The sequence below is a fragment of the Tachysurus fulvidraco genome, chromosome 18, assembly GCF_022655615.1.
Source record: "Tachysurus fulvidraco isolate hzauxx_2018 chromosome 18, HZAU_PFXX_2.0, whole genome shotgun sequence".
NCBI classification, from domain to species: Eukaryota; Metazoa; Chordata; class Actinopteri; order Siluriformes; family Bagridae; genus Tachysurus; species Tachysurus fulvidraco.
The window spans coordinates 17,768,335-17,793,470 of NC_062535.1; the positions used below are offsets into that span (position 1 = coordinate 17,768,335).

Below are 25,136 nucleotides of genomic sequence, written 5' to 3' on the forward strand. Positions count from 1 at the left end.
TTGTTTACATTTGCATTTGAGATGCCAATCACACTTATCTTTCTGATCATGTGCTAATGCTCATCTTAACATTTAGAGCAGAATTGGTAGAGAATGTGAAAGTCACATATGTCACAAAATCATCCCAGCTGTCGACCTAATAAAGCTTTGTAATGTGCTTTAAATATAAGTTACTCCTTTACTATTTTCAACAAAATTCTGTGTGTGTGTGTGTGTGTGTGTGTGTGTGTGTGTGTGTGTGTGTGTGTGTGTGTGTGTGTGTGTGTGTGTGAGTGTATTTCATGGTTATGATATGGATCACTACCTAGCACAAGGTACTGCATGGAGACCGGATTGCTTTTATTGCAGCCCCCAAAGCAGATGAAAGCAGATGCTCAAGCATGCAGTAATCTTCAGGTGCTTTTTACTTTTTAAATCATCTAATTTTCTTCATTATATTGTAGTGATCTAGGATGTTTTACTGTATTTCTGTAGCAGCTTTGTTTCATACTTTTAAGTAACAGACCTTCTTAAAGTAAGAGTGCAGTAAATATATTAGTTTATTAGTAAATATACATATGTCACTTTTTTTAGATCGATAAAACCTCAATGCTACATTGCCCTCTAAAGGAAGGCCTCCGTAACTGCACACACACTCGACTACACTCACTCTCTCACTCATTTTCTACCGCTTATCTGAACTACCTCAGGTCACGGGGAGCCTTTGCCTATCTCAGGCATCATCAGGCATCGAGGCAGGATACACCCTGGACGGAGTGCCAACCCATCACAGGGCACACACACACTCTCATTCACTCACACACTCACACACTACAGACAATTTTCCAGAGATGCCAATCAACCTACCATGCATGTCTTTGGACAGGGGGAGGAAACTGGGGTACCCTGAGGAAACGCCCGAGGCACGGGGAGAACATGCAAACTCCACACACACAAGGCGGAGGCGGGAATCGAACCCCCAACCCTGGAGGTGTGAGGCAAACGTGCCAACCACTAAACCACCATGCCCCCCATCACTCGACTACAAAAAAGCTTACACATATAAAAGCTGAACATTTGTACATTTCTTCTCACCTATTTTTACAGTAAACTGAACAAACACGTAAATGTTACAACCTGAATTTAATGTAACCTTTTAAGTAGTTTAGTAGCCTTCATAGACATAAAGATTTTGAGGACATTTTACAATCAATACAACTGTGCATAGTGTTTATAACATTTTATTTATCTATGTCTTCAGCTACAACAGGAAACAATGACATATGTGCTACATATGACACCAGCAGCACATCTTAACCACACTCTCAGTTGGCAGTTTGCTTGAAGAAACGGTAAGAAAATATTTTTCATTTAACTTTTTAGCTACTAAATTCACTCATTTATGTAATGTCTACATTTAACGAACACAGTGAAGCTCAAAGTCATTTCTTTTACTAACTTTCCTGTATGTACTAACTTTCCTGTATTTTTTATTTTAAAAATTGTACTGCTCATTCACTGCGGGGGAAATAGAGATAATATCAATATCATGATAAATTATGCATAAGCTATTGCGGCATTGTTTTTTTACACAATAACAAACTGTGATTAGAACCAAAAGATTAGATGTTAAACTATTTTTAATTTGTAGAATTAATATATTAATTAATACATCACACACACACACACACACACACACACACACACACACACACACACACACACACACACACACACACACACACACAAGCTATGTTGCTGTCACGGAGTCACCAGGTCCTTCACTCACTCACCAGCATTCACGTTCCCCTGAGTACTAATCAGCACCACCTGCTCTGCATTAATCAATCAACACACACCCTATTTAAGCTACTCTCAGTCACTCAGTTGTTGTCTGGTCTCGTATTTTCTAACGTGATTTTCCCCCGCGGTCATTCAAGCTCCAGACTCCCGTTTGTTTCTCGACAATCGGCTCTACTTCCTTCTCCCTCGCCTTCGGGGCAACAGGATTATTACTAGCTCCAGTCTGGGATCCTGTCTCTCCTTTCACTGTGTTCCCCCCAGTGTGTGCGTGCGTGCTGCAACTTGGGTGTGCTTCGTTCAGCTCAAATACGATACATTTGTTCACGGACTTGAATAAACTTCACTTTGTTTTTGCTTACCCTAGCTCGTGGCGTGCGTATCATTACAGTTGCACATGTTATTCTAGACAAGATTGATATTTATCCCAATTTCCCCCTGAGGATCAATAAATATTTCTGATTGTAATTCTGTATTTCCCTACCGGCTATGATCTGTATAATTACCAAAGGAAATTATCTTAAATCAAAGGAAATTATTTACGTTATGTGGTCATTTGATGCATTAAATATTCATGTAATTGGGTGTAGCTATGCATGGCCAGAGTAGTTGTAGAAGTTTTATTATCTAACTATACAACTGTTTGTAAACAGGTGTGACCAGTGATGTAGTTTGTATGGACAATTTTTACACACAAAACTAAAAACTGTTGCTACAATGCTACACTGCTAAACCCATTTAAATGTTATAACCTGAACTTAATGTAACATTTTAAGTAGTTTAGTAGCCTTCATATACCTAAAGATTTTGAGATTTTAAAATCAATACAACTGTGCATACTGTTTGTAGCATTTTATTTATTTATTAATTTATTTACATTTACAGCATTTGGAAGAAACCCTAATCCAGAGCGATATACAACAGTGCTTTTCTTGCTCTCTATTGATGAATACATTAACACTGGTTCACTAGGTTACAGACTAAGGATACCATCAACCTAAAAATTTGTTCAGGGTGTGTTCTAGAGGAAGTTCTTTCCACCACCTCGGTGCCAGAACAATAAAGAGTCTTGCTGTATAAGTACCTTTTACCCTGAGAGATGCTGGGAACAGTCAAGCAGTGCTGGTAGATCTGAGGGTCAGAGGTCACGGGTACATTTTTGGCTTGTAGGCAACCATCAATATTTTGAATCTGATACATTCAGCTACCCGGAAGCCAGTGAGGGGCGCAGCAGTGGGGTGGTGTGTAGTTCAGGGCAGGTTCCAAACAAGCCATGTAGCTGCATTTCTGATTATTTGCAGAGGACAAATTTAGTTCTTATGTATACCTGACAGAGAGAGCTGCAGTAGTCCAGTGTTGAAATGGCAAGAGACTGAACAAGTATCAGCAGCCTATGTGGTTATTACAGTGAACAGTGTATAAATTGTGGGTAGACGATGAGACATTTTTTCTAGTTACATGTACTTAATAGAATTATAGGCCCAAGCACACACACAAATAGTCAGTGGACACACATTAACACATTTTCCTGCAGGTCACAACCCCAGGAAACCCCTCCAACCCTGTCAATGTGAGGTGTAGAAAGACCATCAATACTGTCCTACAGGACCATTCAACACTAACACTTCCTTTCAAAATTAATGTTAAAAAGGACAGGAAGACACATTAGAATATCTATACAAAATGTTAGATAGTATAAAATTGGCAAAGTCAAGAAGAAGACAAAAATGTTCATTCTTATTTAAAATTTACAATTTACAAGTGCACACTGCATATGTGTTGTGGTTTGGGGTGAAGATGATGGTGGTGTGTTTCACTTCCTACTTTTTTCATAGAAAACTCTGTTACCGGATATTTTTTTAAATATTTATTTAGAGAGCCTTAGGATGATTTCTTCAGCGACAACAGGAAACAATGACATATGTGCTACATATGACACCAGCAACACGTCTTAACCACACTCTCAGTTGGCAGTTTGCTTGTTAGATAAAAATATCAGTAGAAACAGTAAGAAAATATTTTTCATTACATTTTTTAAGCTACTAAATTCACTTATTTAACTAATGCCTACATTTAATGAACACAGTGAAGCTCAAAGTCATTTCTTTTACTAACTTTCCTGTATGTAGTGATTTTTTTATTTTTTTTATTTTACAAATTTTACTGATCACTCAGTGCAGGAAAAACAGAGATCATATCAACATCATGATAAATTATGCTTGAGATATTGTGGCATTGTTTTTTACACAATAACAAATTCTGATTAAAACCAAAAAAATAAAAAAAATAGATGTTAAACAATTTGTTTATATGTAGAATTAATATACAGTGATCCCTCGTTTATTGTGGTTAATGGTGACGGAACCCCTCGCAATAGGTGAAAATCCGCGAAGTAGGCCCTAAGTTTGTAGGTATTGGCCCTAAGTTTGACCTTTTCACTGATGGTCATCATCTTCCTCTTCCTCTTGGGCTCACTAGAGGAATCTTTCACAGGGGCATGGCACTTAGGAGGCATTGTAAGGGCTTAACCACTTGGGTGCTATCTTAGCAGAGAATTTATTTGAGGCCGAAGAGAGTGGGTGTGTTTTAATCCAGACTAGATCACCCGGCTGGAACTGCGCATCCTTCCATTGAGCATTATAGTATCTAGCATGTCTAGATTGTTGTGCTGCCACTCTATGCTTTACCTCCTCTGCCATGATGGTTTGCCTTTCAATCATGTTGTAGGCGGCTTGGTCGGATGAAGGTGGTTTATGGATAAGCCGTTCCAGCGGACCTTGTAATTGCTGGCCAATCATGAGCTCTACTGGTGTTTTGCTGGTGGTCTCTTGATGGGCTGTATTAAGGGCGAAGCGAAACTCAGGTAACCACTGGTCCCAGTTTTGGTGGTATATTTCAACATAGGAGGCAATCGTGGTTTTTAATGTCCGGTTTATCCTCTCTGTTAGATTTGTTTGTGGGTGATAGCTGGTGGTGAGTTTCTGGATGCTTCCCCAGGCCTTAAAGAGATCTGAGAGGACACAGGAGGTGAATCGAGGGCCTCAATCTGATACCAGATATTTGGGAACCCCCCAACGGGTAAATATTTCTTCCCTGAGGATTTTGGTTAATTTCTGGGTTTTACCATCTCTAAGGGGAAACATCTATACCCACTTAGTGAAATAGTCCACTATTACCAGGAGGTAGGTGCTCTGGTTTTTGCTCACTGGGAAGGGCCCCATTAAATCCATCCCCCAGCATGTGGCCTGGTTCTTGGACCTGGGTGCTTTGCAGCAAGTCGCTGGGTTTTGAGTTTTCTGGCTTGTATTTCTGACACACCTCACAGCCCTTGACATACTGCCAGATATCTTTATGGACAGAAGGCCACCAAGCTACATCCACTAACTGGAACTTCTCCCCCTGGTTCTTCAAAGGAATCCGGCAGTATAACACCCCCTGGTGGACCTCAAAGGTGATTTGCTTATCCTGAACCTTTCTGTCTTTGCTATCTGCTTGCAGGTGAGTGATGTTACTGTCGCTACCTTGTGAAGTAGCTAGTACTTGGGAGGTGACACGACGAGACAGGGTACCTCTTTAGCCTTTTCAGGTAGGTAAGCTCTGGACAATGTGTCTGGCCCTAGATTAAGACAGACCTTCCTGTGGTGTACCTGGAAGCAGAACTGTTGTAGGCGGAGCGTCCAGCGGGTCAGCCGTGAAGAGGTTTTGGGGCAGTTGAAGGCCCAAGCCAGAGCTGCGTATCTGTAAAAATGTTGAACTGCCTTCGTTACAGGTAATGTCTCCATTTTTCTATGGCCCAGACCACGGCTAAACACTCTTTTTCTGAGGCGGAGTATTTCAACTCTTCTCCTCTTAGGGTCCTCGAGGCATAGGCTACCACCTTCTCTCCTTCAGCTGACCTCTGGCTAAGTATAACTCACAGGCCGACGTCGCTGGCATCTGTATGGACTTGGAATGGCTGGTTGAGATCAGGCTGCACCAGAACGGGTGGGTTTTGTAAGGCCTGTTTCAGGTCATCCATAGCTTTCTGGCAAGTGGGGTCCATTCCCACTTCACTCCTTTCTTTTTTAGTTGATTCAATGGAGCGGTGATGTCTGCAAAGCGAGGGATGAATTTATGGTACCAACCAGCCAAACCCAGAAAACGTTTAAGTGCCTTGAGATCAGCAGGAGGTGGATATTGTGCAACGGCCTGCGTTTTTTTCTGGGTCCTCTCCTCTCTCAGAGACGATATGGCCCAGAAATTTCAGCTGTCATTTGAAGAAATGACATTTCTTCATATTAATGTAAGGTTGGCCTGACTCAGTCTTTGTAATATGGCATTTAGATGTTGGGAATGGTGTTTGAAGGATGGTGAGTATACTATGATGTCGTCAATGTATGCGAAGCAGATCTTCCCCCTCAGATCAGCCAGGACTTTCTCCATGAGCCTCTGGAATGTAGCAGCAGCGTTCTTAAGACCAAATGGCATAGAGTGGAATTGGTATAGCCCCTTGGTGGTGATAAAGGAAGTTTTTCCTTTGCTCTCTTTCTCCATCTCCACTTGCCAGTAACCTGATTGCAAATCCAACATGCTGAACCAGGAGGCGCCTTCCATGGATTCCAAGATGTCATGGATGAGTGGCATTGGATAGGCATCAGAAATGGTCTTGCTGTTAAGCCGACGATAGTCCACACAGAACCTGTAGGAGCCATCAGGTTTGGGAACGAGGACCACTGGGGACGACCATAGAGAGAAAGACGGCTCGATAATGTGGTCTTTGAGCATCTGGTCGACTTGGTCTTCAATGATCTGTTTCTTGAAGGGAGAGACTCTGTATGCTCTGGATTTGATGGGGATGTTGTCTGTCATGAGAATGTTGTGTTGAACCACTGCTGTATTTCCCAGGTTACCGGAAAAGGTGTGAGGCCAGTTGGACATCAACCTTTGTAGCTCCTCCTGATTACCAGTGTCCCAGGTAGGGTTAATAACAGGAGGCAGGGGAGCTAGTGCTGGGTGGATCAATGTGGGGGGTAAGGCATAGTTCAGACAGTAAAATCTGCATCAGGAATGGCATTAGTAGTTTTCTGTTCATTAACAGGAGTGTTAATAGCACCAACCACATCAGCATCTATAACAGTGGGTTGTGTGGTCTGTTTTGAATCCATAGTAATAATAATAATAATAATAATAATAATAATAATAATAACAGTAATAATAAACAAAAATTACAAAAAAATGCAAAATAAATGGACCGCTATGTAACGGTCCACGTGTATGTAACACCTAAACCGTACACTATTAATTGGGGCACCACTCCCTAATACAAGAATTATACCAGGAAACAGACAGACACAGCAATATAAACAAACCAAAGTGTATTGTACAAAATTAATATTTACAAATATATCCAAAAAAATACCCCAAAGCGTGAAATGTGTGTGTGTGTGTGTGTGTGTGTGTAGTGTCCTTTAAGTCCTCGGTGAGTATAAACATCCTTATATGGCACAATCTCACCGGATGTAGCGACGTGATAGGAAGTCTGGCTTATGGAGGGGTGTAATAGCATCCTGACCAGTGAATAATCCAATCGAATTGTCGAATATTCTACAGTGAGTCTTTCATGCCAACAAACACCACTAATAATCCACACAAACGGCAAACACTCCATACAGTATCAGCTGGTGCACCAATCACCATTAAACTTGCCACACTGAACGCTGTCGGCCCGCTTCCTTATATGGGGGGAAAACCCGGAAGTGAAGCGATTTTGGCACGTTCTCGCATTTAGGCATTTAGACATCCCACTAAGGAATGTGTCCTAGATTGCACGGGTTAGTCTAGAATGCACACACAATGTAATTCAAGACAAGCTTTTATACATTTTGTAACATTGTTATTGCAAGTTGGATTTTGCTGTCGAGTGTGGCCCACCTTGGGCTTTTTCGACAGCCAACATCAAATTTCGTCCTCCAAACATTTCTTGTCTGTGACCTTCAGAGTGCTACTCATATTTGTTCCTCATCTGTAAGGTTAACAATTCTATATATGGTTATATGGTTATATGGTTGCAGTTAACTCCATGAAGCTGCCAAGCTGTGATTACATACGAATTTTCGACAGCGAGCGTTGAAACACTTCATTTGCAGATTTCACCCGCGAATGCACAGTGGGCTTTTAAGATTTCACTGCAAGAAACATAATCGTCTAAATTTACAGTCAAAATAAGCCATATCAATCTTATAAATTCTATTATAGGAGAATACATGAACATAAGAAAAAGGAAAGCAATTCAGAGTTCTCCTGAACTTCTGAAAATAAAACTTAATCCATTATAATCTTCATTTCTTTTGGAATCTTCTTCCAGCTGTCTAGGTCCAGCATCTGATCCCTCGTTGAATTATAGTCACAAGCACACACACATATAGCCAGTGGACACACATTAACACATTTGCCTGCAGGTCACAACCCCATGACATTTTTTCGACTATTTTTGGGACGATTTCTTCAGCTACAACAGGAAACAATGACATATGTGCTACATATCACACCAGCAACACATCTTATCTACACTCTTAGTTGGCAGTTTGCTTGTTAGATAAAAATATCAAGTTGAAACGGTAAGAAAATATTTTTCATTTAATTTTTTAAGCTATTAAATTCACTAATTATATAATGTCTACATTTAATGAACACAGTGAAGCTCAAAGTCATTTCTTTTACTAACTTTCCTGTATGTAGTGATTTTTAAAAAAATTTTATTTTACAAATTTTAATGATCACTCACTGCAGGGAAAATAGAGATCATATCAATATCATGATAAATTATGCATGAGATATTGTGGCATTGATTTTTACACAATAACAAATTCTGATTAAAACCAAACAATTAGATGTTAAACTATTTGTTTATCTGTAGAATTAACATATTAATTGTACATTATTAACACATTATGCACACACACACACACACACACACACACACACACACACACACACACACACACACACACACACACACACATATGTCCGTAGCCAGCCTATTGAAAGGGGGGTTCTTTTTTCAAAAAGTGGACCTTTTTGCAGTTTTTCTCCTCCCTTTGCATTTAATTATGAGGTTCAAATACTTCATTTTGGTCGTTCGAACCACCCAAACTTCCCCTGCCTATGGGCTTGCACACACACACACACACACACACACACACACACACACACACACACACACACACACACACACACACACACACACACACACACACACACGCAGTGTTGTGGTTTGTATGGACAATTTTTGAACACAAAATTTAAACCGTTCTTTTATAATTTTTTATAAATGAGACTCCTTGTACGAGCAAATGAGAATGTCTTATCTGCCAACCCAGTCTCACGGCAGTTTGTCACATAGGTTACGAAATGTAATCTATTTGATTCGTGTTCGCGGAGACGGAGCTCCCTTTTTTAACGTTTCAAAAAGCACGGACTTTCGATCTAATGTATTTCAATAGGAAGCAACTTTCGTGTCTGCACCACGTTTTTCTTTTCTATCTATTTGGTGTGTCAAATCGGACAGTAAGTGTTCAAATTACTGTAGTATTTAGTTTACTGTCCGATTCGACACACCAAATAGATGGAAAAACGGCATTTCTCAGAAAAAACCATAGCACAATGGTTAGTACCCTACAGAATATAAAGCAATAAAAACAAGGATACAATCTCCTGGTTAAATGTTGAGTAATGTAGTGCTTAAAGTTTAAAAATAAGTAACAAATGAGCAAAATTGCTTCCGAGTGGCGGAAAGAAAACCGTGGTGCAGACAATAAATATAAAATGTCCCATGAGCAATTTTTGTAGGGGGACACAAATAATACAGTCAAATTGTACTTATAATGATATGTCCCCACAGTTAAAAACTTTGTTTTTATCATTATTATTCTAGCATATAGACTGTGTCATTATGGTTATTGTCAAAGTCCAATGACTAAGCAGATTTTTCTTCAAAACTATTTATTGCATTGTTTGTGTTATTTACAGTTAAGCCACCAACATACAATAAAATATAAACATGACTGTTAATGTGAAAAATATATATATAATAAGTAATGTTTTGTAACAAAATCAATTATTAAATAATCAATTTACAGTAACTGCTCTATGTATAAAAACAACAAAACGTCTTTGGCGTGTTAGTTGCAATGCACTATGCAACAAGCTATTCTGAACAAGCTAACGTTAACTAGATAAGTAATATTTTAATCGCTAATATAGCAGATTCATGGAAAATTACATCGGTAATCAGCATTTTTGCTGCAACTAATTTATGAATGAGTCTGCATCAACTACATTAAAGAGAATTGCTTTATTTAAAGTGAATAATATCCCCTACTTAATGGAGTTCAACATTATTTGAGCTGCAGCCACACACCTAAGTCGTGTGTGCAGAGTAGGTGAGATGTACTGGGAAAGCAGGCAGTGGGTCAAACCACTGTGAGGAAGGGGAGGGGGGGACTCTACTGTTTCTAAATGCATTTTTTTGCGTTTTTTTTTCTACTTACACAATTATTTAGGTATACATACATATATACATAACCCCCATAATATACAGTACAGACCAAAAGTTTGGACACACCTTCTCATTCAAAGAGTTTTCTTTATTTTCATGACTATGAAAATTGTAGATTCACACTGAAGGCATCAAAACTATTAACAAAAAAGTGTGAAAAAACTGAAAATATGTCATATTCTAGGTTCTTCAAAGTAGCCACCTTTTGCTTTGATTACTGCTTTGCACACTCTTGGCATTCTCTTGATGAGCTTCTGAAATGGTCTTCCAAGATTCTTGAAGGAGTTCCCAGAGATGCTTAGCACTTGTTGGCCCTTTTGCCTTCACTCTGCGGTTCGGCTCACCCCAAAACATCTCGATCGGGTTCAGGTCCGGTGACTGTGGAGGCCAGGTCATCTGGCACAGCACCCCATCACTCTCCTTCATGGTCAAATAGCCCTTACACAGCCTGGAGGTGTGTTTGGGGTCATTGTCCTGTTGAAAAGGGGGTGTGTCCAAACTTTTGGAAGGTGTGTCCAAACTTTTAGTCTGTACTGTACATGGTGTGGACTCCTCCTGCATGGCACTGAAACACTGCTCACCAACTGTTGAACTTGAAACGGAATTATTATCTGGCACATGATACCTATGCTCCGTTGTATACTCCGGCGTAAGCGCTACTTACATCGCTCCTCAAGGCACAGTTTTACGCAATCATCTGATGCTGTTTCCTATCCTACATTTTTTGAAAACCCCACAGTTTGGTGTATAACCCTGCTGGGATTAACTATAACAATCTGTCTGTGCTCACATATAAAGAACATACACGTGTTTTCTAAATCTAAATCTACATTTGTGTTTTCTAAATGTTGAAATCGGTGTTTTTTAATTCTCGCACTTTCAACAACAAAGCTGTGACTATATCCGACATCATCTTGGAAGAAAAACTTGACTTTTTAAGTCTAGTCGAAACATGGCACAAACAATCAGACGGTCTTCTCTTTAATGTACTTACTCCTGCCGGTTATGGGTTATTTGATCTTCCGCGATCCACTGGTAGAGGTGGCGTTATTGTATCGTATAACCAACAATACAAATTAAGATGCGTAACTGTTCCTCTGTTTTCTTCATTTGAATATCTTGTTTTGTCAGTTTCCGAGTGTCACTCAACTGCTATAGCTACAGTCTGCCGGCCTCCTAAAGCAAACAACAACTTTTTATCTGAGTTTGCGGATCTGCTGTCATATCTGTGCCCCAAATTTGAGAGAACTCTTTTTTGGGGGGATTTTAATATCCAGTTGTACAAAAAGGAGTCTGTTTTAACAAAGGATTTCTTGGCTTTGCTGGAGTGCTTTGGATTGTATCAGTCAGTTGACTGTACGACACATAACAAAGCACATATATTAGACCTTGTGATATCAAATGGATCTTTTGTGTCTCAGTTGTCTACTATTGATTTAGGGTTGTCTGATCATCTGGCAGTCTTTTTTGATATGCACATACCTGTTGCCAACACTGCCTCCTCTCATATCTTGACATACCGGAAATGAACGTCAATTGACCCTACGGACTTTTCTGTTTTCATAGACGCTTCACTAAGTAGTTTCTCTCCATCTGATTCTCTAGAGACAAGGATTTCCATGTTAAATGCTGCTCTCTTATCTGGCCTGGACTTATTTGCTCCTCTAAAGTCATGCTCTGTTTCATTTATATACCCTGCTCCTTGGTATAATGAAGATTTGCGTATGATAAAGACATTTTGCCGTAAAATGGAGCGTAGATGGAGTCTCTCAGGTCTGACTGTACATCATCAAATTTGGAAAGACTGCCTACAAGAATATAAGGCTAGTATTGTTTCTGCCAGATCTGATTATTTTTCTAATATGATTAACGACAATCAAGGAAATTCAAGACAACTTTTCAATTCTCTTAACAAATTGCTAAATCATAAAACTGTCTCTCATGTTACTGCTTCTGATCATCTCTGTAATAAGTTCCTGCATTTCTTTGGCACAAAGGTAGATAATGTTCGTTGAGGTTTTTGTGCTTCTTCTTCATTGTCTTCTTCTGTTGTTTTCACTCCTTGTTATTCTGGTTCTATGTTTTCAACATTTTTGACACTTGACACGCATTTTCTATTTGTAGAGGTTTCTAAAATGAAAGCAGCCACTTCTTTACTAGATCCCATACCCGCTGGTTTGTTTCAGTCATGTTTTACTTCTCTGGGTCCCATTGTTTTGAGCATTATAAATGACTCTCTGTGTACCGGGGTTGTCCCAACAGCTTTTAAAATGGCTGCGATTACCTCAGTATCTAAAAAGACAAATATAGTCTATAAGAACCTTGCTAATTTCCGTCCCATATCTAATCTCTCTTTTCTTGCTATGCTTTTGGAGCGAGTTGTTGCTACTCTACCAATGACTTATTAACTGCCTCAGATTTAGGATGTCTTTCAGTTTTGATCCTTCTTGATCATTCAGTTTTAATTACTCGTCTTGAAACTGTTTTTGGTGTCTCTGATACTGTTTTAAATTAGTTTAAGTCCTACTTCAATGATCGGAAGCAGTTTGTTGCCATGGGTGGATTTAGATCTGAGGTTAACGTTGTTCAATCGGGGGTGCCTCAGGGTTCAATCTTGGGCCCTCTGCTTTTTAATATTTACGTTTTCCCTCTTGGCCAGCTTTTGAGATCACTTGGTCTAAAATTTCATTTTTATCCAGATGATACTCAGATCTATATTTATTTTAAACCTAATGAAACTGTGCCTGTTGATTTTCTTTCTGAATGTATTTCTAAGATGAAAGAATGGATGACAGAAAATTTTCTTTGTCTTAACAGTGAAAAGACTGAGATTATGCTTGTTGGCTCACCACACCAACTACGCAAAGCCAGGTCAGTCACGCTAACTCTTGATGGTTTAAATGTTGCGTTTCAAACAAAATTGAGAAATCTAGGGGTAATTTTCTATGCCAATTTAACGTTTGAGCCACATATCCAAAATACGGTTAAAACTGCATTCTTCCATCTCAGAAATATTTCTAGATTACGTCCAATGCTGTCATTTTCTGTTGCTGAGAGACTGATCAACTCTTTTTTGTTTTACCGTGTTGATTACTGCAATGCCTTGTTGGCTGGGGTGTCTAAAGCTACCTTAAACAAATTACAGGTAGTGCAAAATTCAGCGGTTAGAATACTTACTAGAACAAAGTTAAAAGATCACATTACTCCCGTTTTGAACTTCTTGCACTGGCTCCCCGTTAGGTTTAGGGTTGATTTTAAGATTCTGATGCTTACCTACAAGGCCTTACATGGGTTAGCTCCTCAATATTTGGCTGATCTTTTAATTCCTTATATTCCATCTCGCAACCTTTGTTCTTCTGAAACTGGTCTTTTAACTGTTTTAACTCGTTTAAAATCGATGGGAGATAGGGCCTTCTCTTCACTAGTTCCAAAATTGTGGAATTCATTACCAACTGAGATAAGGCAAGTAACATCTCTTGACACTTTTAAATCTCAACTCAAAACTAATTTTTTTAGGGTAGCTTTTAATTTGACTAACTGAAATTTCACATAGTGCTTATTTTATAGTCTATTTTTGTTGCTTTAATTTTAATCTTTATATCATGTGTATATTTTTTGTTGTTTTTATTTTGCTTTTGTAAAGTGCTTTGAGATTTTCTTTTAAAGGCGCTATAGAAAATAAAGGTTATTATTATTACTTGTAAATAAATGTAAATAGTAACTGTACATGTTTAATTAAATATTATTTCTATAACATTTTTAACAGTGGACATTGTCTCAAAGCAGCTCTTCAGAACATGAGAAATATAGAACAAAAAGATTAATATTAGACTTGTATTATTTATCCCTAACAAACAAACCTGAGTTGACTGGCAAGGAAAAATCCTCTTAGTAGATGGTATGAGGAGAAAACAAAACTGAACCCACACTCATTTGGGTGATAATTGATTTTTTGATCACTACATTGATAGAATTTATTCTAAGAATTCCCCCCCATTTATTTAATTTTATATAGAATCGTTAGCAATGCCGACCTTCAAAATGGTGCTGCCACTTTGCCTGATCTTTCTCCTGATGATCTCAGGTGAGTCACCCATTTATGTCTTTCTTTACACCCAGAGGAGAAAATTGAAGCTGTGAGCAAACTGAGTGTTTGATGGGGTTCAGGATAATGATCTCTAATCACCTCTTTTATGTATCATGTTTCAGCAGCACTTGGGAATATATGGAGTGTGGAATACAGCCAAATTAAGCTCTGTGCTTTAAACAGATCTACAGTGATTATGAACGTCACTTACACACACCCACCAGGCCTTACAGTGACAAAGAGGTTTTGGGCAATAAACAAAGTTCAGGGTAAAGATTCACATGATCTGTATAATGAACCAGGTTACTCAGGCAGAGTGATGTATATAACAGATGTACAGAATCACTTCCCCCTCAAACTGAGTGATGTGAAGAAAACAGATGAACAGATGTACTACTTCAGAATCAGAACAAATGAAGAGAAAGAAAGATACCTGGGCAAACCTGGAGTTACACTCAGTGTTACAGGTAAATAAAATCATCTTATTTTTTACATAGAGCTGGCCCAAAAAATCAGGATCCTTAAGTCACATTTTCAGTCTTAACATTTTTTTATATAATTTGAAATTTTGACTTAACTAGAAAACATATCAAAACAAAATGTCATTAATTTTAAAGAAATATGCTTTCTCAAGCTCAAGTGTTTTTAAGCAACACAATTTCCCTAAAATTTGATTATGTTGAAGGCAAAGAATTTACTTAAAGCACAAAGGAAACACTAAATCATGATACAAAAACTAAGGAAAACAATAGCATTATGAATACACAAACACCAGGCTTTCAACATTGTCAGTAACAGAAACTAAACAAAGACACAATGAAACAAAGGAGCTTAATAAATAAGTTGAATAATGACATAACACAAAACATATGAGCATGGAAAACAGCGTAAATGGGGAACACAACAGAAGAATTGTTCAAACATACACACATGGTTGCCCTCTGGTAGTCTGAGGCATTGTCTAAAGTAGCCATGACAGAAGTATGTGGACGCTCAAAAGTGCAGAACTTCTTGACCATGTCTGGGCCTTAAATCAGCCAGTTCCTGACTGTAAATTGTGTTTTAGTTTCCTCCACTTAATCTTCAAACTTCAAGCTGGTCCCAAGCAGGTAAAAATATGTAGTTACCTTATTTTATCTAAGTGTCACTAGCTGAATAACACATGGTGTAGTTCATCATATTAACTATGGATTAACTGTAACAACTAGAATATTGGTTCAAAAGTAAAAAACGAGTATCCGGCACGGATAAAGCACTTCTGCCGAGTACGAGGATTATATGAGTAATAGGAGTCAATATCTGTGCTCGGATTGAATGATAATCATCATTGGGTATCTGATTGTGTCAGCGTTCTGTGATAGACTAGTCACAGCGCCCCTCCCCCACACACATACACATGTATTGTGTTGTTGTGTCTCGCTCTGCTCACTCACAGTCACACACACAACAGCTCTCTGTCTCCCTCAGTCACTCGGGTTCGCGGGACTTTTCCGTTAACGTTTAGGGTTTCTTCAGCTTTTTACTTCGGGTTGTAACGTTAATAATACTTACTTACTAACCAGTAGAGTTCTGGTAAACGGGGGTTCGTTCAAACGTGGTGCTTGTTGGTAGAATGCGACTCGCATTGCGTGATTTTTTTTCTTTTTTAACCTTCAGCTGTCTCTAACCTGTGACCAGACACTGAGTGTCTGACACGTTTTTGCTGTATTTCATAAAAACATGAAGGTAGTAAGCTAGTGTTATAAATATTATAAATTAATTATTAAGCTACACACACACACAGTACACACACACTCTCTCTCTCTGCCCCTCGGTAGAGTTTTTTTTTAAGTCAGCTGGCTCTAGCCATTTTTTTTACTTGACGAACTGGATGCTGCTAAGGGCTCACATTCATCTTCCTCTTCACCAATACTCACTGCATTTGCAGCAAAGCAGCCATTCTCAGCAAACCATCCCCCGTCAAAACAAATTACAGGGATGATTGGTAAAATTATCTGCAATGATCTTGAACCTTTCTCTGTTGTGGAGAGGAGAGGCTTCAAGCAACTTGTTGGCTTTTTAGAGCCCAAGTATAAGATCCCATCGAGGCACTATTTCAGTTGAACTGTAGTGCAGAGAGAGGAATTGGTCCAGTCACTAAAGGCAGCTGAAGGAGATGTCATCAACCTCACTACAGATCTCTGGACCAGCAATCACAATGCACATGCATAACGTGTAGGGGAAGCTTCAGTACAGAGGAAAGCAGGGCTGCTAAATGTTGGTGTGCTGGACATTGAGCACACATCAAACAACATTCTGTGCTGCCTTAAGGAAAAGATGAGAGAGTGGGAAGAGTCTGTTGGTCAGTCTGTCACAGGTTTGTTGTTTCAGATAATGCAGCCAACATGGTGAAAGCTTTGACTGAATATGGACACAATTGTTGCGTGTCCCATACGCTTCACTTGGTGGTGATCAAAGCACTGGAGAAGAACAGGGTTGTGACATCCCTTCTCTCCAAAGTCAGGAGCATATCTGGCCATGTTCATCGCTCAAGCAAAGCCAGCAACAGACTACATGAGCTGCAAACACAATTGAACCTCCCCCAGCACATGCTCAAAACAGATATAAAAACAAGGTGGAACTATACGTTCTACATGCTCCAGTGGCTGGTGGAGCAGTGCAGGGCTGTTCAGATTATTACACAGGAGTTTAACATGGGTAGAGCTCCAACATTCATCTATCCAAATGAGTGGGGGTTAGCATCAGGCATGCTCACTGTTCTTAGTCCTTTTGAGAAGGTCACATGGGCACTCTCAAAACACAGCGCCTCCATCTCTTAGGTCATCCCCCTCCTGCATGGGCTCTGCATCATCATCAGGTCACTGCATGTGGGAGGTCTTGCAGCTGGTGAGGCATCTGAGGATGAATCTGATCAGTTCATGGCTGGTGATGATGATCAGGATGCCACAGTGGGGCTGGGCCAAAATGTTGCAGCTGAGTCCAGGGAAAAGTTAGGCACAGCAGCAAGGAAACTGGCAGCCAGTCTGAGCAAAGAATTAGAATGGCGTTTTGAACCAATTGTTGCAAACTCCACATTTCTTCTTGCCACTCTCCTTGACCCCAGATATAAGGTCAGCTGTTTTCCAAACAATGTTGATGTGGAGGCACTGAAGAGGACATTTCTCCTCAGGATGGAGCTCTGTGACCCTGTGGCTACACCTGCATAAAACACAGAAGAGACACCTGCCACCAGCAGCACTTCAGTCTTGTCTTTCCTGCAGAAAAAGAAATCGGCTATGCCAATGAGGACACATTTACCATCAGGTGATATGGAGGCCTACCTGACAGATGGGGACAACAGCCTTACCGATGACCCAGTGAAATACTCGTCAGACAAGCTTCAGTGCTGGCCCAATCTTGCACGCTTTGCACTGCAGCATCTCAGTTGTCCACCTACAAGTGTCCAGTCTGAGTGTGTTTTTAGCACAGCTGGAAATGTGGTCAGTCCAAAGCTTGCAAACTTAGACCCTAGCCATGTGGAACAACTGGTCTTCATTAAAGTCAGTGCAGATCTGAAAAACAGCATCGGACTATTTGATCCGTAGAATACAGTCCCCCCGCTTTCTCTCTCTATCTCTCTCGCTCTCTCTCTTACTCACTCTATATCTCTCTCACCAGTGTTGTATAATGTACTAGAAAGCAATACTTGAGTAAAAGTACAAGTATCGTACTAGAAAAAGACTTTGGTAGAAGTGAAAGTCACCTTTTAGAATATTACTCAAGTAAAAGTCTTAAAGTATCTGATATTTACTGTACTTAAGTATCAAAAGTAATTTTCTGATATCTAACTTTTGGCTTACTATGTAGTCATATAATATATAATATAAAATGACTACATAATAGTAAGCCAAAAGTTATGGTATTATTAAATGGCAAAAGTGGACACCAAAATTTTATGCATGATGTAATGATGCCAGTCTTGAATCAAATCAGTTCATGTATGTGTGCATTCTCTACAAACAGTGTGTCCAATGAATGCAGTCATTAATAAACAAATATTCACAAGACAAAGAGCAAATCAATAAATGTTATTTTTATTTAGTATTGATATTGCATTGATATTTTATTGTGCTATCAACTCTGGTAATGAGAATAGTGACATTTCACTGCTTTTGGTTGCCGCCGTTATAGTTAAATGCCTCCAGGTCTGACTGCGCGTACACGCTGCGCGTGCCTGTGCTTCTCCGTAGAGCGTGCGGAGCACGTAATGCAATCTAGGAACAGTGATTCGCCAAACCTCCCTTATTGCAGTCGCACATTTCTTCTGATTTTATTTTGTAGTAACGAGTAACGAAGATGCTTATTGGAAATATAGCGGAGTAAAAGTATACATTTTAGCTAGGAAATGTAGTGGAGTAAAAGTGAAAGTTGACATAAATTTAAATAGCGAAGTAAAGTACAGATACGTGAAATGTTTACTTAAGTATGGTAACGAAGTATTTTTACTTCGTTACATTACAACACTGTCTCTCTCACACACACACACACACACACACACACACACACACACACACACACACACACACACACACACACCTGGTGTGGAAATAAAAAAATAAAAAAGAAACAAAAAAATAAAAAAAATCACACTGATCATAAAAAAAATTAAAGTTAAAAAAGAAAGTTATTTGTTCATTACATTTTACTTCATAATTGCACTGCATTGTTTTATTTTCATTGTTGCAAAACATGTTCCGTGATATAGTTTGTTTGCTATCGTGATCAAAACCATTGATCTGAATCTCAATCCTGATGCTGTCCTGTAAATATTTTTCTAATCAGCAATAAATATAACAATTTCTGATCAACTCATATCAATTGCATGCTTAAAATAACCTACCGCTTAAAGCCCCGCCCATTTCAAGACGGGTTAGGCCCCACCCACTCCGAGTACAGATATAGATACAGATAATTCATATGGTTAACAGATACAGATACAGATAATGCTGTACTCGCTCAGCCCTAGTTTAAACTGTTGTATTCTAATGCAGTGAAATCCATGTTTTTAGTGTAGCTTATTCGGGTACTTCACAGGGCCACTGTATGTCACTCAGGTCATAATTTCTCTTTACACACAGGAGTGTCAGAGTTTTACAGCAGAATAATGCAGATAACATGCTATACTAAAAAAAAAAGGTTTCAGAGGTTTGTACCTGATTATTAAGTCCCTGAATCATTCATACTGCTGCTTGTCAAGGTTTTTCTGTCAAAGTACAAACTGTTTTCTCTGATTGAACTGATCATTATGTATCTTGTTAAAAGTGACTAGACTACGAAGTTGAGAAGGTTAAAAACCCTGTAAATATTACTGAAAGAATCTCATTAGATAGAAAACTACACCAGGAATTTCATTCTGCATCAGGGCTGATGCTATGGGAATGCATCTTAAAGGAAGTCTGTGTGCACATGCCAATTTAATGGTTCGGGAAGGACATGTAACGAAGCAATTACACGCCAGCAAGTCCATATAAAGGCATTTATGTCAGCATCTATTTGTCTGAAGAAAGTCAAGTCTAGAATCAGAGCCATATTCAGGGTCAGAAACATCTCAGAGGCTGACTCCGTGGACTTAAAGTGACTTCCAGCAGCCCCTCCAGAACCACAGAGAGGTCCCAGGAAGGAAGGCGTGGTCTTCAGGAAGGTCTCAGCTGAAACATCGCACTGGCAAATGCTAACCAAGGGTACAGATCTGTGCAAACAAGAGAAGTGGGCACAGATCATACTGCTCCCACTTAAAGTAATGGAAGCCATACTGAAAAGGATGCTCCTAGGAACCTAAGCCTTTGGGCAACAGGATTCCTTCTTAACCCGCTTGGCTGAGTTGATGGACTTATGGTCCCCTCTTGCCTGACAGGTCCATTGAATGGCTTATGGAGCAGGTCGTCTGTTTCATGGCACTGAGTTTGAGATCCTTGGCACGGTGGAGCTCAGCTACCACCTGGGGGTCTTATCCCTCACCAGCATCAAGCTCTTTCAGCAGGTCAGACTGGTAGGCCTGCAAAACTGCCATGGTGTGCAGGGCCACACCTGCTGGGCCTGCTGCCATTTAGGCCTTAACCACAAGGGCTGGTGTAGCTCTACAAGGCTTGGATGGAAGTGTAGGCTTCCTCCAAGTATCTATTCAATCCAAGGCATTGCCCCATACCCCTATAATGAGTGAAAAGTCAGACATGGTCAGAAAAAAAAAATGCACTGAAAAGGATTTCCCCAAGATATGGACACCTTGGCATGGAGGATCTGGGAAAAATGGCAACCGCCTGTGTGGAGGTGTCCTGCTGCCTGAAGTCAGAAAGCTTAGAACAAATGACACTTACCTCTTCTTCAGGCCAATCTAAATTTAGACACACCAAAACCGAGCAAACTATATCAGGGGAGAGGGCAAAAGAAAGGGAAAGAAAAGGGTTTTGCATTTCCTGGAGAGGGAACCACTTTGAGAGCATAATTTTAGAAGTAGACGCTCTACTGGCTTCAGGACGACTTTCATGATTTAACTTTTCTCTCGTTGTTTAAGATCTTGATCTTCAGATCGCTCCTGCAGAAGTGACAGAAGGACAATCAGTCGTTCTGACCTGTAAAACCACCTGCAATCTGACTGATCCAACATTCATCTGGTATAAAAACAGCAGAAATTTAACCACAAAGACCAACAAGAGCAATGAAGTCCGTCTGCAGTCGGTCAGCAGTGAGGATGCAGGCAGTTATTGCTGTGCTGTAAGAGGATATGAACATCTCCACTCTCCTGTTCAAACCCTCAGAGTCAGATGTGAGCTTTATTTACCTTCTTATATATACTTTATAACCTGATAGTTAATAAAGGAAAACAAAATAAAGTACTGGTGTAAGTAAAGAAAACACAAAATGACATTGACTGACATTCATAGCTTGAAGCCTGAGATCAGATGACAGTCCCATAGATTTGATTTAAAACGTTATCATAATGTTTTATAAAAAACCTGTGGAGTCCATGCCAACTCGAGTGCAAACTGTCATTAAAGCAAAATGGGGAAGACCCAAATCCTCTATTTAAATACATATTTAAAATTCTATTTGTTGTCAATATTAGTACTTACAATAAAAATTCTTGTATTATTGTTGTATTAACTGAATCTATTAATTAATTAGGGAAGCAATTTCATATTTGTGTTTTGGAGGTACCTTCACTGGTCATTTTTTTATTTCCTCTGTAATTCTAAAATACTGAGCAGGAACTCAACCTGTGTGATTTGCACCTTGAAGTTTTAATTTTAGTTTTAGTTCTAAGAATGACAGGAAAGTAGATAAAAACTCTATTGAATCCCATTCTGACACCGAAGTAAAGAAATACAGCCATTTACAGAAACGTGTCCTTGATTTATCCCAATAAAAAAGATTAAAATAAAATATAGAGCCAAAAGTAATAATGAAAAAAGAAGCAGAAAAAAATAGTTAAAATCTGCATTCAATTATTGAAGAAAGACAGAAAAAAAATAATTAATTATGACCATGAACTGCTTTCCTCACTCTGGTCATGGAACTCTCTAGATCGTCCAAAGGATGTCTCAGTGTCCGTCAGTCCCTCTGGTGAGATAGTGGAGGGCAGTTCAGTGACTCTGACCTGCAGCAGTGATGCTAACCCACCTGTACAGAGCTACGACTGGTTTACGGGGAAGACATCAGTAGGAAAGGAAAAGACCTACAACATCTCCAAGATCAGCTCTGAGGACAGTGGAGAGTACAAGTGCAGGAGCAGTAATAAAGTTGGACGTCAGTACTCTAACGGTGTGACTCTGAATGTCCTGTGTAAGTTAAAGCTGAAGATTTTCTCACAGACAGAGATAAAACTATTACGGATTTACTTTAAAGTGTTATCATTCTGTCCATTTTAGATCCTCCAAAGAACGTTTCAGTGTCCGTCAGTCCCTCTGGTGAGATAGTGGAGGGCAGTTCAGTGACTCTGACCTGCAGCAGTGATGCTAACCCACCTGTACAGAGCTACGACTGGTTTACGGGGAAGACATCAGTAGGAAAGGAAAAGACATACAACATCTCCAAGATCAGCTCTGAGGACAGTGGAGAGTACAAGTGCAGGAGCAGTAATAAAGTTGGACGTCAGTACTCTAACGGTGTGACTCTGAATGTCCTGTGTAAGTTAAAGCTGAAGATTTTCTCACACACAGAGATAAAACTATTACGGATTTACTTTAAAGTGTTATCATTCTGTCCATTTTAGATCCTCCAAAGAACGTTTCAGTGTCCGTCAGTCCCTCTGGTGAGATAGTGGAGGGCAGTTCAGTGACTCTGACCTGCAGCAGTGATGCTAACCCACCTGTACAGAACTACACCTGGTTTAAGGAGAAAGAATCATCACCTGTAGGATCTGGACAGAGTTACAGAGCTGTACAGAGTGGACAGTATTGCTGTGAGGCTCAGAATAAACACGGCTCTGAGAGATCAGCTGCAGTGTCTGTCACTATTAATGGTGAGGTGATGATTTTTCATTGCTGTGTGATCACTGCTCTGTTCTACATTATGCACTGTGGGTGAGATTTTGAATGAAATCTGTGTTTGTGTGTTTGTAACAACAGGTACTGTGATTGTGATTGTGTATGTGACTGTTGGACTCGGACTTTTTGGGCTTGCAGCTCTTTTCTCTGCACTTTTCTGGCTGAGGTGAGAATATTTGTGCTGATAAATTTATCACTAATGACTCTGAAGATGCTGATGGTGGGTAAATATTTGACTTTGTGTGAGCAGAAGCAAGAGACAGAAGAAGAAGAAGGCAGATAAAGGTGACAATCAGGTAAGTTATTCCAGAAATGTCCATCAGGTGGCTGCTTTGTTCATAATAATTTAGGCTACTTACTGTAAATCTTCAGTAGAACCTGCTTATGTTCTCCACTCCTCCTCTCTGTAGAACACTGGGTCGAGTGCTAAAGACAACACTTACCAAAATCCTGAGTTGTCACAGATTTCTCATCCGGGTCCTCGTGCTGACATGCCCACATCCTCTGACTATGAGAATATTGCAGTGAGTTTGAGCATTTTGATCCCAAACCACCACTAGATTAAATACTAATTTGATAATAAATGTTTTATATGAAGATGTGCTACAATACTCCAAAAATACTTTTATATTTATTTATTATTTAATATTTATTTAATGTTCATATATCAGAGTGTGTGTGGTGATGACAGATGTAAATAAATGTTAGTAAAAAGCTTTACCACACATTTCTGATGTTTCTGTTTTTTTTTTCTTTACATTTTTTTTGCTTTCAGCTGTTTAGAAACATCTATGAAACAATGAATCCTGTCACAGATAATGAATAAAGAGATCGTCACTGAAGTGGGAAACTCAGCAACATCAGCATCTTAGAATATAACTGACGTTATGGGAAGAATTATTACGGAAGCGGAATCTGAAGATATATATAAAACATATAGGGTCTTCTCTTCTTTATCATGGCATGTGCTCACCTCTCGAGCTGACAGTATGCATTGTGAGAGATTCCTCTTCACAATCTTTTGCTTGGCTGCATTCCAAGCCCCTGTGCCTTGTGGCTTGATTCCCGCATCTGTGGCCTGGCCTGGTTATCGTTGTCTGCACTAAGCTTGATGACTGCTCCCTAACTTCACTCCACCTTCCACCTCCACCTCCATGCTGGAGTCTCCAATTTTTCTCAGACCTCCACATGCTGCACTCAGTGGCACTTTTGCAGGCATACCAACCTTATGTTTTAAAGTTGATCATCTGTGGTGAATTGCTCACCAATGAGGTCTGAACTCCTCCAAGCCACATAATTTAGCACCCAAAGCAGATGGCCTACGTTATCGTGTGACAATATGCGAAAAATTATACAAATATATTTAACAGCTGCATTGGTTGCCCCAGAGAAGCAATCTGATGGTTCTTCCCTTGCTGCAGTGATGGGCTAGGGCTAACATGTGCTAGCATTGTAGCCAGGGTCCCCCGTGTAATATCTGAGCGGCTGCCAGCAGCAGCAGTAATGTCCGCTGGGCGGCCCAGAAACGAACCCTACGCCCGAGTAGTACTGTTTCTAGGGATGTCCACATTCATGACCTCTGGCACATTGTGGCCTAATGGTTAGAGAGTCTGACTCGTAATCCTAAGGTTGTGGGTTCTAGTCTCAGGCCCGCCACGACTGAGGTGCCCTTGAGCAAGGCACCGAACCCCCCAACCGCTCCCTGGGTGCCGCAGCATAAATGGCTGCCCACTGCTCCGGGTGTGTGTTCACGGTGTGTGTGTGTGTTTTCACTGCTGTGTGTGTACACTTTGGATGGGTCAAATGCAGAGAACGTATGGGTCGCCATATGTCATGTCACTTTTTTCACAGACATCTCTAGTTGTGTGGCAGCACTGGTATTGTCATTCACATAGCATCAGCCGTGACGCAGCACATAGTTCCCTTGAAAAGGAATTATACTATGGATATGTAACCCAGATCCCTGAGAATGGAGTGACGCGCTCTGTTGCTTGCCACACTCTGGGCATCCACTCATTATTCCTTTAGACTAGAAGAAGCTGGAGTAATGTGATGCAAAAGCCCTCATATAGACTTGCTGGTGTGCTCCGCTTCATTGCATGACCTCCTTAGCCAATAGATTGCCATGATTTCTGCTTCCGCAAGAAGTGTTCCAATAGCATCCATGATACAGCGTCTCGTTCCCTTCTCAGGTACCTGGGGTATTTATGTA

At 39.9% G+C, this 25,136-nt stretch overlaps 1 protein-coding gene across 1 annotated transcript; it reads left to right on the top strand.

Moving 5' to 3' along the window:
* The first annotated feature begins 1,163 nt into the window (after nucleotides 1-1,163).
* On the top strand, nucleotides 1,164-24,625 carry LOC113636359 (B-cell receptor CD22-like). The gene is made up of 11 exons (XM_047803532.1): nucleotides 1,164-1,331; nucleotides 14,331-14,399; nucleotides 14,528-14,869; nucleotides 20,953-21,204; nucleotides 21,963-22,220; nucleotides 22,307-22,564; nucleotides 22,651-22,899; nucleotides 23,006-23,090; nucleotides 23,175-23,220; nucleotides 23,335-23,448; nucleotides 23,700-24,625. The coding sequence occupies exons 2-11, from the start codon at nucleotides 14,342-14,344 to the stop codon at nucleotides 23,748-23,750; spliced, it is 1,713 nt and encodes a 570-aa protein (XP_047659488.1). The 5' UTR covers nucleotides 1,164-1,331; nucleotides 14,331-14,341; the 3' UTR covers nucleotides 23,751-24,625.
* The last annotated feature ends 511 nt before the right edge of the window (nucleotides 24,626-25,136 follow it).

Bases quoted from the DNA above. Each gene is read 5' to 3' on its own strand.
- LOC113636359 (XM_047803532.1), top strand. From the start codon at position 14,342: ATGCCGACCTTCAAAATGGTGCTGCCACTTTGCCTGATCTTTCTCCTG. The intron at 21,205-21,962 runs GTGAGCTTTATT...GGAACTCTCTAG, and splicing joins TCAAACCCTCAGAGTCAGAT to ATCGTCCAAAGGATGTCTCA. The intron at 22,900-23,005 runs GTGAGGTGATGA...TTGTAACAACAG, and splicing joins AGTGTCTGTCACTATTAATG to GTACTGTGATTGTGATTGTG.